This window comes from Mus pahari, chromosome 5 (assembly GCF_900095145.1).
Source record: "Mus pahari chromosome 5, PAHARI_EIJ_v1.1, whole genome shotgun sequence".
NCBI lineage: Eukaryota > Metazoa > Chordata > Mammalia > Rodentia > Muridae > Mus > Mus pahari.
The window spans coordinates 18377019-18388612 of record NC_034594.1 but is presented as its reverse complement, the minus strand read 5'-3'; the positions used below and the strand labels follow the sequence as shown (position 1 = coordinate 18388612).

Sequence of the window (11594 nt, the reverse complement as noted above, 5' to 3'; positions counted from 1 at the left end):
GAACTCAGAAATCCACCTGCCTCTGCCTCCCAAGTGCTGGGATTAAAGGCATGAGCCACCACGCCCGGCTGAAAACCAACTTTTAAAGGCACAGAGTAAGAGGACTTGGCCACTGCATCTCACACTTCCAACACGTATAGCAAGTTCACTACAGCCGCTAAGGCTGACTCTCCCTTGCCGAGTCCTCTGTCAGAGAATGGAGGTGTCTTTGTAGTGTTAGCTTTTTAAAAATGTGACCGTCTTAAACCTCTGCAGTTAGTTTTCATTCTGACTGTCCATCTTCTGTCCTGTGAGAATGTGTTATTCTATTTCTGTAAACTATCTCTTCTTATGTACTATTTGATTTGTGGAATAGACAGTCTACTGAAGCCCTCATTATGTGCGAACAAGATATTTCCAGGATGCGCCGGCAGTTGGACGAGACAAATGATGAGCTGGGTCAGATTGCCAGGGAGAGAGATATCTTGGCTCACGAGAATGACAATCTTCAAGAACAGTTTGCCAAAGTCAAACAAGAAAACCAGGTATACTTCCTGTTCCCAGAATCTTTTTCTCAAAGAAAAAAATGATTTCTTCTGAGCAGAGCCCTCATTTCATTTTGTAGAAAATCTCAGACACGGCAACTCTCCACACTTGTTTTTTTACTTTCATAACAAATTGCTATATAATTTCTAGATGAACATCTCTGGCATAAAGTATTAGATACTAAGGAGAAAGGAATGGAATAGAATGGATTTGTTTTAAACCTTAGAAAAGCTTCCGTATCAAAGGGTATTTAAATAAGCAAATAAGGATTAAAAGCTATGAAAAATTTTAAAGCAGGAGCATATTATGATGGACCATGTATTACTATGTTTTAATATGTGTGGAATATGGTACATTTTTGGACCTTTTTAGTACTATAATATTTTTTTAGGGAAATTCTAAATTTTAGTCTGTAACCCAATATATTTCAGGCTGACAGTCTTCAGTTCTAACAAAACTATATAAAATTTGAACATTAAAACATTCTGTTTCTTGAAAAATAGAAAATGAAAGAAGCTGGTGACTTATTTCAGTTAGAATGTGCTTGTTAGGCATGAACCCTGAGTTTGACACCCACAACCATACAAAACAGGTGTGGTACTGGGGGCCCCTAGTCCCAGCACTCAGGAGATAGAAGCCAGAGGACCAGAAGCTCAGGGGTATCCTTGGCTATAGATCACTTTGAGGTCATTCTGGGATACCCGAGTTAACAGCTACTATTGACATTTAACATGTATTTCTGTTTATTTCATTCAATTCAACATTTTTAATTCTATTAGTTAATGTTCTATTGTTGTGATGATATATCACGGCCACGGCAACATATAAAAACAGTTATTTAACTAGGGGCTTGCTAATAGTTTCAGAGGATTAGTTCATGATCATCATTGCAGAGTATAGTGGCAGTAGACAGGCAGGCAGGCAGGCATGCTCCTGGAGCAGTAGCTAAGAGCATACATCCTCAGCCACCGGTAGCAGGTAGAGAAAAAAGAGATCGGGCCTGGCCTGGGCATTGGAAACCTAAAAACTCATCCCACTGACACACCTCTCCAAGGCCACAACACTCCAACAAGGCCACACCTCCTAAGCATTTCCAAACCTTCAAACATGTGAGCCTATGGGGCCACTCTCATTTAATCCACCACACTGCTTTTATGTACACTTTTAAAATGTAGGTAGAGTAAAAACCTGATGCCTTTTCTGTGTGAGGAGGCAATAGAGCCAGTTATCTAAGCCTCGCATGGGGATGACTCTCATTGCTAGGCTGTATTACCATGCATTTAAATTCCAAGAGTGGAATAATCTGTAAAATGGATGGTAAGCAAAGCATTTACTATAGTGTCCAGGATACCACTTATCAGCTTACCACAATAGAAATTTCTCTGCCTCCTTAAGCTGCACGCTCTTGATTGTCACCAGAAGAAAACTAGCATCCTAAGAGTTTGCACGTGTTCCAGGGTAGTTTTCTTCTTCTCTTAGGCCATATAAGACAGGTCTCTATGTAAACCAAAAGCTAAGAAAGAACATTGTAGAGATTTTGGATAATGGAAACCTTAGAAAGTTTTATCCTTAATACCACACCTTCTAACAGAAGTATAAGTTCACTATAGAACTTTTTTTGAAGGAAAGGAAAAAAAAATCTCTTCGTGTCTTTACCATCCAGTTACTGTTGTGTTACATGTGTATTTTTATTGATTTCATAGCAATTACAACTTTAAACATTGTGAATAGAATGTTTTATATTTCAAACATAGATAATGTCTTTCTTGTCTTAGGAGCATCTGGAAATGCTTAGAGCATCCCTATGAGACCGGCTCATAGGTTCCCTATGAAAAGTCTTGTTTACAGTAAACATTACGTGGAAATTCCCACTCCTTACCACAACTGAAACTTTAATTCTTCACTAACTTGGTAGCCAAATACTATTCTGTTGTCTCAATTAGCCTATTTTTAGTTACTAGTAAAGTTTGATTTAGTGTTATCAACTTATGCTCCCTCATGATGACTTGTCTGTCTGGGTCCTTTGCCTGTTTTATTTTGGGATTTTTAAAAACCACTTTTACATGGATTTTGATATCGTTATATTAATTTTGTATAATCATCTGATTCAAATATTTATAATTTAGATGTTTTCACACATAGGAATGTTTATTTATTACAGTCAAATCTAGCTATCTTTTTTTGATAGGCATTGTCCAAAAAACTGAATGATACTCATAATGAACTCAGTGACATAAAGCAGAAGGTCCAGGACACGAATCTGGAGGTTAACAAGTTGAAGAACATATTAAAGTCTGAGGTACACAGATACAGTTTTTCCTTTGCTCATGATACAAGTCTTCATAAGCCCTAATTTAATGATCTGTTACACTCACCAGGTTTGTAAACCAAGTCTGTATTTAATCAGATATTACAGTTTTAACTGTGCAGATTAACCCATGTCCTAGAAGATGACTCTAGAACCTGTTTTCTTTCAGTTTGCTAAATTTAGAGTAAGCACCCTAGGTAAGTGGATTCTCCCTAATCGAAGAACAAGGGGCACAAAATGCTGAGCTTTCTGTTATACACGGACTAAAGTGGCTTTTCCTGATTGTTTGACAGGGCAGAATGGATCACACTAATTTTAGACCATCCGTTTCTAAGAACCAGTAGGTTATGGTCATTTGCACATCTCTTTAGCCACTATTTGATCTAAGGTGTGTGTGTGTGTGTGTGTGTGTGTGTGTGTGTGTGTGTGTGTGTGTATGTGACACTTAAGAGATTTCTGAATGTGGATGTATGTATCAGTTCTGTAATAATACAGTTTGTCTAAATATAGAGATGCACTTAGTGTTGTGTATTAAGTACATAGAGATGTACTTCGGTAAAATGTCTAAAATAGTATAATAGATCAATATCATAGGTGTTGTGTTACCTACATGAGACTCAAAGTATCTATGGGAACTTTACTTCCATAATCTGTGTATTTGATTTAACATATCATTTAATATCTTCATACAAACATTTTGAACATTTGTTCATAGTGTACATAAACAACATTTACAAGGGTTTAGTGAGGTACTTAGGACTCCTAGATTGTACCTGTCACCTTCAGGAGCTTTGGAACTTCTGAGTCTAGGGTAACATACATTTGATTAGAAAGGGTGGCATGTTCATTTGTTGTACTTTGATTATTTTATTAGCTCAGGATTTCTGATAGAGAAATTCACTGTTTCCAGGAAGGAGAGCATTCCTGACATTAGTGAGATAATAACTGACATTTAAAGAACAGGCTAGGCAAACCTCAGTATCGAGGCTTTCTTTCTTCCTATGCATGTGTATTCTATGTGAACGTGTGTGTCTATCTGCGTGTGAGAGTGGATGCCTGCAGAGGCTAGATGCCCCTTGAGCTGGAGCTACAGAAAGTTGTGAGTTGTCCAACATGATTGCTGGGAAACAAACTCTGGTTTTTACAGGAGCAGTATGAGCCATCTCTCCATTCCCTAAGATAAAATAGTAAAATAGAAGTAGCTAGCAATGGTTATTTAACATAGTATATTATTTATGGAACTGATTTTCCCTATAGAAAGCAGGTCCTACTTCAACTAATTTATTCATGAGATCATATTGAAGATTAAAAAAAAATCAGTTCCTGCAGGTGGTAGATACAACTCAGTGGTAAAAGTACTTGCCTAGTATGTGCACGGCCCTGGATTCAATCCCTAGCATTGCCAAAGATAACCTGGCTCTGTATTATATGTACAACTTATACATGAGTGTATATTATTAGCATACATTTGGTATTTTTGAACAATACTTTTGAGCAAATTCTGACAAAATAGTAGAAAGCCCAAAAAAGATTATAGTCGGTGACCAAGAGAATTATGTCTCAGAGACAGGAGACATGGCTTCGTGTTAAAGAGCACTCTTACAGAGGACTCAAGTTCAGTGTTCAGAACTAAAGTCATCTCCTGGGAACCCAAAATCTCTGCTTCCAAGGGCACCAGCTCTCAATGTGAAACACACACACACACACACACACACACACACACACACCAGTTAAAATAATATAAATAAATCTTATCAGATATTGACACTTAAGATGTGAAGGGGTCATATAGAAATTCTGTGGCCAGTACATCAGATGGTTGGGAGCAAGGGAGTGGTGGTGAGAAGGTTGGCATCTGAGGCCAGCAGGGGTCAGTAAACAGTCATGGAGGAAAGGATTCCCTAAGAAGAAACACAGGATGTGTTTGTCCAGGTCCTGAAGATAAAAGTAATCTGCTGAGTGGGGAACTGACTGATGCAGGTTGGGGCATTCTTCTTTATGTTCCTTACAGGTTAACCATCTTTCTAGGCTAAGGGGTTAGTAGGATTTCTTCAAGGTTATGTACCAGTGATTTCCCAGTGGCCTAGATAGCAGTGTTCCATATGCACTGTATGTTAAATACTTTAAAGTTTTAAAGTAATACACAAGATTTGCTTTTTAGGAATCTGAGAACCGGCAAATAATGGAACAACTCCGAAAAGCCAACGAAGATGCTGAGAACTGGGAAAATAAGGCCCGCCAGACAGAGGCAGAAAACAACACCCTCAAACTGGAACTTATCACTGCTGAAGCAGAGGGCAACAGATTAAAGGAAAAAGTCGATGCCCTTAATAGAGAGGTTGAGCAAGTAAGTTTGCAGAAATATATTTACAGTGCCTCACGTGTCATACTAAGTGAGCTTGGCTTGGTTCAACATAATGACAATCAGTTGAATTATATAACTGCACTGTGAGTTAGAGCTCCTAAAGTACTCTTCTATCTACCTTAGTTCTCAGGTACCCACAACCAGAATAATTATCAGCTTTTTATTTCTTAGCTGGGAACTGTTTGAAAAAAAAAACACAAATTTTTTAAAAATAATAAAACAGATCTATATACAGATATACGAACATTAGCATGTTTCCACATTTGTTTCAAATATCTTTGTTTAAGGAAACATATCATCAGAGTCAGGAGCAATGTGGCTCAGTGGTTAAGAGCTCTTGCTGATCTTCCAGAAGACCTGAGTTCCATTCCCAGGAGCCACATGGGGTGACTCCTACCACTTGTCATTGCAGCACCAGGAGATTGGCTTCCTCTCGTGGCCTCCACAGATACCAGCACCCATGTGGTATACACATACACACACACACACACACACACACACACACACACACACACATATACACGCACACTAAATAAAAATAAGATAAATTAAAAGAAACCAAACATTAAGCTATAGCTTCTCACACACATACTGGGTATGTGCTAGAGCTGCTTCTCATGAGCTCATACTCTATCTGTGCACCTCTCACCTACTCGTGATATTAATGTTTTCTATCTTTAAGTCAGGTTTGCAGATATGTGTGCATGTGTCACCTGCCAGTGTAGTGTAGTGGTGTGTGTGTGTGTGTGTGTACCCTTTAAGATTTTATTTTTATTTTTAAAAAGATTTTATCTATTTTATGTATATGAGTACACTGTTGCTGTTTTTAGACACACCTGAAGAAGGCATCAGATCCTATTAAAGATGGTCGTGAACCACCATGTGGCTGCTGGGAATTGAACTAAAGACCTGTGAAAGAGCAGCTAGTACTCTTAACTGCTGAGCCATCTCTCTAGGCCCACCATGTGGCTCTATTTTTATTTTTAGTTGTATGTATGTATGTATGTATGTATGTATGTATGTGCACATGTGATAAAGAGGGAGAGGGAGGGTGCTTGTGCATGTGAGTCCAGTGCCCATGGTGTTGGATCTCCTGGAACTGGAGTTATATATGGTTGTTAGCAGCCTGACTTGGGTTCTGTGAATCAAACTTCCGTTTGGCAATGTAGTGTGGTCTCTTAATTGCTGAGTCATCTCTCCAGTCCCTGTCCTCAAGTCTTTATTTGTTAGGGCTGGGGGTTTGGTTTGGTATTGGGCCTAGAACATCTGAAGGCCTGAAGTCATCCCTGACACGACAAATAATTTTATTTAAGTAATAAAATATACTAATTATGTGTTTGCAGCCAGCCTTTTAAAGCAACTTTAAAGCCTCATCTGATTCATTACACACATACATCAAACAGTGGCATATATTCATTGTGTAAATGGTTTCTTGCTTAAATTATCCCCATATTAAGGGAAATTTAATTTTTTCCCCTTTTCTGTAGTGAAGGGCTCTGTAACAAACATTCTTTTAATTTTTCTTGGCTCTGTTTTCTTAGGCTTATGCTTGTAAGTGAGTGCCTAGTCTGAGACACATAATTTCACTTAGTTTATCAAATTGCTTTCTAAAAGTTTACTCTTGCCAGGCGGTGGTGGCACACGCCTTTAATCCTAGCACTTGGGAGGCAGAGGCAGGTGGATTTCTGAGTTTGAGGCCAGCCTGGTCTACAAAGTGAGTTCCAGGACAGCCAGGGCTACACAGAGAAACCCTGTCTCGAAAAAAAAAAAAAAAAGTTTACTCTTTCCAGAAACCATGGGCTATGATTTGCTTAAATACTATATTCCGTATTATGAGCCTTAATTTTTCCACAGTTGGGCTTTATGTTTCCTAGATTACAAGTGAAATTGAACGTCTTTTAATGCTGCTTTTAAAAAACTACAACTGAATCTTTTACCCAAACAATGTGTCCTCTAACCCCACAAAAATTATACAACCTCTCAGAAGCAACTGTGCATCAGAAATTAATTTGAAAGTTTTCCTTCCGTACATTGTTAGCAAAGCATTTTCTAGGATAAGCGTTCTCTGTGCCCAAACCACTGTGTTCTAAGAATATCTTTGATGGACATGTAAGACCTCTTGAGGTTTTTCCTTCAGCAAGAGCAAAACCAGTACTAAAAGCCCAATAGCAGGAAGCTGGGAGTTTCTGGCAGAGACTGACTGACACTTGCCTGATTCACAGTTTGTCAACAGCAGGTGGCACATACCTGATGAAGACACAAGTTACAGGGTTCAGTGTTTATTGACCACGTAAGGTTCCTCTTGCTGCTGTTGGCAATTAACACTTCTCTAAATCATCCTGGTGATGGTGGTGGTGGCAGTAGCGGTGCTGGTGGTGGTGGCAGTGTGCCCCAATGTTCTGGATTCTCAAATGAAACACACACACACACACACACACACACACATACACACACACACACAACCTTCTATTTTAATATGCCTTAAATGGCTCAATGGTTGGACCACTCTCAAACTTCCATGTTGCTAATGCCTCCTGAGTTATTACTTACTAAAACCTATATTCTGTCTTTGTTACCCTAGACCCAGTTACGGGGTGGGGGAGAGCTGGGGCGGCTCATTCCTGGCTCTTACATGATTAGTATGCTCTTTGTCTTCTGCAGCTCTCAAGCCTGAATCTTAGTCCTTTACTGGCATGGCAATTCTCCTTTCTCCCTTGGTCCCCTTGCCTGCAAATCCTAAAGTCCCACCTCTGTTCTGCCGAGCCATTGGCTGCTGGCAACTTTATATACCATTCAGAACCAACTAGGGGCAGGGACTCTCATCATCTTACTTAGAGATTCTTGGATTCTCATGAAATTTTGGGAACCCAGATAACATAATGCAATAAGTAGACCAAATCCATAACAACTCATAGATGGGTTTTCTCTTAAATTTCTTTTGGATAAAGTAAAAAAAAAAATTTTTTTTAAATTTTGTGTGCATGAGTGTTTGCCCAGATGTATGTATACATGGGTCCCATGGAGGCCAGAAGAGGGCATCGGATTCTCTGGAACAAAATACAGATGATTGTGTACAGCCATGTAGATGCTAGGATCCAAACCCTGGTCCTCTGCAAGAGCAGGAAGTGCTTTCAGCCATTGTGCAGTCTCTCCAGCCCTTGGAATGCCTTTTTCTTAAATTTGTATACATTTTTTTTTTCTACTCAATTGTTTGTTTGGTTGGGTTTTTTTTTATCTGTTGGTTGGTTTTTAAAGACAGGGTTTTGTTTGTTTGTTTGTTTGTTTGCTTACTTGCTTGTTTTAATGTAGCCTTGGCTGTCCTGGAACTCACTCTGTAGACCAGGGTGACCTCAAACTCACAGAGATTTGCCTGCCTTTGCCCCCCAAGTGCTGGGATTAAAGGCATTGCCACCACCACCCAGCTGTATCTTTTTCATATTAAGTGGTAGGAGTTCTCTATAATATTCTTGATCACAACCTTTTTAAAGATTTAACTGTTAACTTGTCTTCTCATTTATTTACAAGATAAAGAGATGTTAAATGCAGATGCACTTAGAATTATTATGAATCTTTTCCCATATGACTTATGATCTTATGTTTTCTTTAAGTAATTCTTTAGTATCCTAAGACCTGGAAGATGTGTTCCTATATTTTCATTTAAACTTATATAGAGGGTGAGACAGATAGGAGAAGGGAAGGATAGAGAAAAGGTGGGTAATTATTACCAAAGTGCACTCAGAGGAGGGAGAACGTTTATAATATCCTCAGTATTCTGGGTTAGTACAGCAGTCAATGGCTGCTGTGTGATGTCAGCAAGTGATAACCAAGGAGATACAACTGTTGATAACCCGGTTTGATCATTGCATGCTGTGCAAATATTTTATATTCCACAAATATTATGTCAATTTAAAAACAAAAGTGATCCTAAAAATATACATAAGTGGCTAAGTGTATCTCTATCCTCCCCCTCTCCTCCGAGGGAGTGATCTATGCATCCTGTCTGTGGTTGAGCATTCCTGACACTTACTCGCTGCACTTTGATCAAGTGATGTTTCTTCTTTACCACCAAAGACAAAGACACTTACTGTTTTGATAAGAACCAAAATTATAGCAGGCTCACTCCTAGGACCTGTGGCCTCCCTAGCCATAGGTTCTTGTCCAGATTTTCAGTACAAGGCATATGTTTCCTCACGTGAGGTAGACCTTAAATCTGATGAGAAAACAGGTGGTTATCTTCAAAGCATTCATACCACTTTGCATCCATGGTGGTGTGTCTTGCCACACCAGTTGTTTTTTTAGCTCATAGTATTAATCCTGGGTAAGACTGTCGATGACTCTCCCCCTACCCAGCAGCCTGCACAGCACCTTCCAGCAATGTGATTGCTCCCAGGTTGGCTCCAGTTTGATTTCTTCATGTGACCTAAGTATGTGGTATCTTCAGCGACAGAGTATTACTGGCCTCCCCCCCTCCCATTTGAGATAGGATGTCAGCGTATATATAGCTCAGGCTGATTTTGAACTCACGATGTGTCTGCTTATGTCTCCCAGATTATAGGCATGTACCACCACACCAGGCTTACACATTTTCAAGTTACTGCTTTTTCTAATTCCTTTTATTGAGAATTATTCCTGTCATACAGTTCTCCTATTTAAAGTACATTCACTGGTCTTTGGAATATTGAATGTTATGGGCACTTTTGAACATTTTCATCACCCTAAAACAAAAGCAATGTGCCTATTAGCTATCACAACTAGCTACTCCACTTTCTTTCATGTCTTTGATCCATGTTGGGTTAAATTTTATACATGGTATTAAGTATAATTTTGCACTCCTAAGATAACTCCTACTTGCTCATTATGTATAATTATTATTCTCTTTATTGGTGCTAGATTTGGTTTTCTAGTAATTTTTGTTGAAGTTTTTCTTTATAACAACCTATATGTTATAATATCTAAGTGGTAGTTATAGGATCCATGTGACACCGACTTCATACAATAACTTGGAACTGTTCCTTTCGCTTCTAGTCTTTGTAAGAGCTTATATATATTTGCTGCCAGCTCTTTAAAGGCTTGGTAGAATTGAAATCTAAAGCTATCTGAACCTGTTTTTGCTGGAAAGTTTTTAAATTGCTAGTCAGACTCTTTGTTACAGGCCTATTCTATTTCTCTCGTGTTCATTTTAATACTTTGTGCCTCTAGTAATTTGTCAATTTTTTTGAATTAATTTAATTATGCATTATATCTTTATAATTATTTTATTTGGTAAACCACACTTGCTTGGTTTCATCAAATTAAGAATCTCTTTTGCCATTGTTTACTCAAGTTGTTTTCTCCCTTACCTTTCCTCTAAGGTCTGGAATTAACAGTATAAATGTGTGGGTCACTGGATACTATCCCATAGATTATGAAGGCTCTGGATATTTTCCCTGTCTTTTCTTCTTTGGATTCTGTTTTTGTATCATCTTTATGATGTTATTTTTATGTGTTGTGAGTGTGCTGTGTGGTAAAAACGGATGAGCACATTTGTGTCTTTATACAATGTCACAATTAATTGATTAACAATACATTCACAACCTAAGTTGGTTTTATTAGTTTCTGTTTGTCCATAAATACTAATTTTGCCTTATGGCTAGCTGTTGGCAACTACAGGTTCTTTTATACCTTTCTTAGTTACTATAAGTAATTAGTTCTGTGCATATTTATGTACATGGGTTATAAAATGTCCAAAAAGTTTAAAACATTGTAGAGTTTAGAAAGGCTGTCCTAAGATGGAGGTAAAGACTTGACACAGGCACAAGAAGAGCTTTTCTGTGACCAGATAAGACACCTTCTGAGCCCACAGGGGCAGAGCCGCTCAGGACAGGATCTGGATACAGGTCAGATGGAGGCAGGAGTTCAGGGCAGGATTCAGGTACAGGCCAGGGACAGAGAAGGAGTCCTTTGCTATGGCAGCATTCCTGGACAAGACTCCTGAGAAGGTACTGACAAGGCGGAGGAACTGCCAGTGTTTGCTCATGGAGGGTGTCTTCTAATGTCTCAGAGAATGCTCCATTCACTTTGATTGATAGTTTTTCTCCCTTGCCCTTTCTCTAAGATTCTGGAATTGAAAGTGCAAATGTGTGGGTCACTTGATACTATTCTACAGATTATGAAGGCTCCGGATAGTTTCCCTTAGGAGTCTGGTCTTTCTGATATAATTTGGTATATTTTCTAGTGTCATTATTCATTGGCATGATCCTTGCAGCTCATCCGTCAATCAATTTAGCTGACTTGGTGAGCTACAGGCTCAGTGACATGGAAAGAGACTAAGGAATGCACTTGATGTTGGCCTCTGGCACGCGCGCGCGCGCGCGCACACACACACACACACACACACACACACAGCGAGAGCGAGAG

General features: G+C 39.0%; 1 protein-coding gene across 1 annotated transcript in view; it reads left to right on the top strand.

Annotated features, from left to right (window-relative positions):
• Tsga10 (testis specific 10) overlaps window positions 1–11594 on the top strand; it is a 90603-nt gene that overhangs the window by 54600 nt on the left and 24409 nt on the right. The window contains exons 13-15 of the mRNA XM_021197678.2: window positions 356–524; window positions 2714–2824; window positions 4995–5180. Of these exons, the coding sequence (XP_021053337.1) occupies window positions 356–524; window positions 2714–2824; window positions 4995–5180 (466 nt within the window). The remainder of the gene's footprint in view (window positions 1–355; window positions 525–2713; window positions 2825–4994; window positions 5181–11594) is intronic.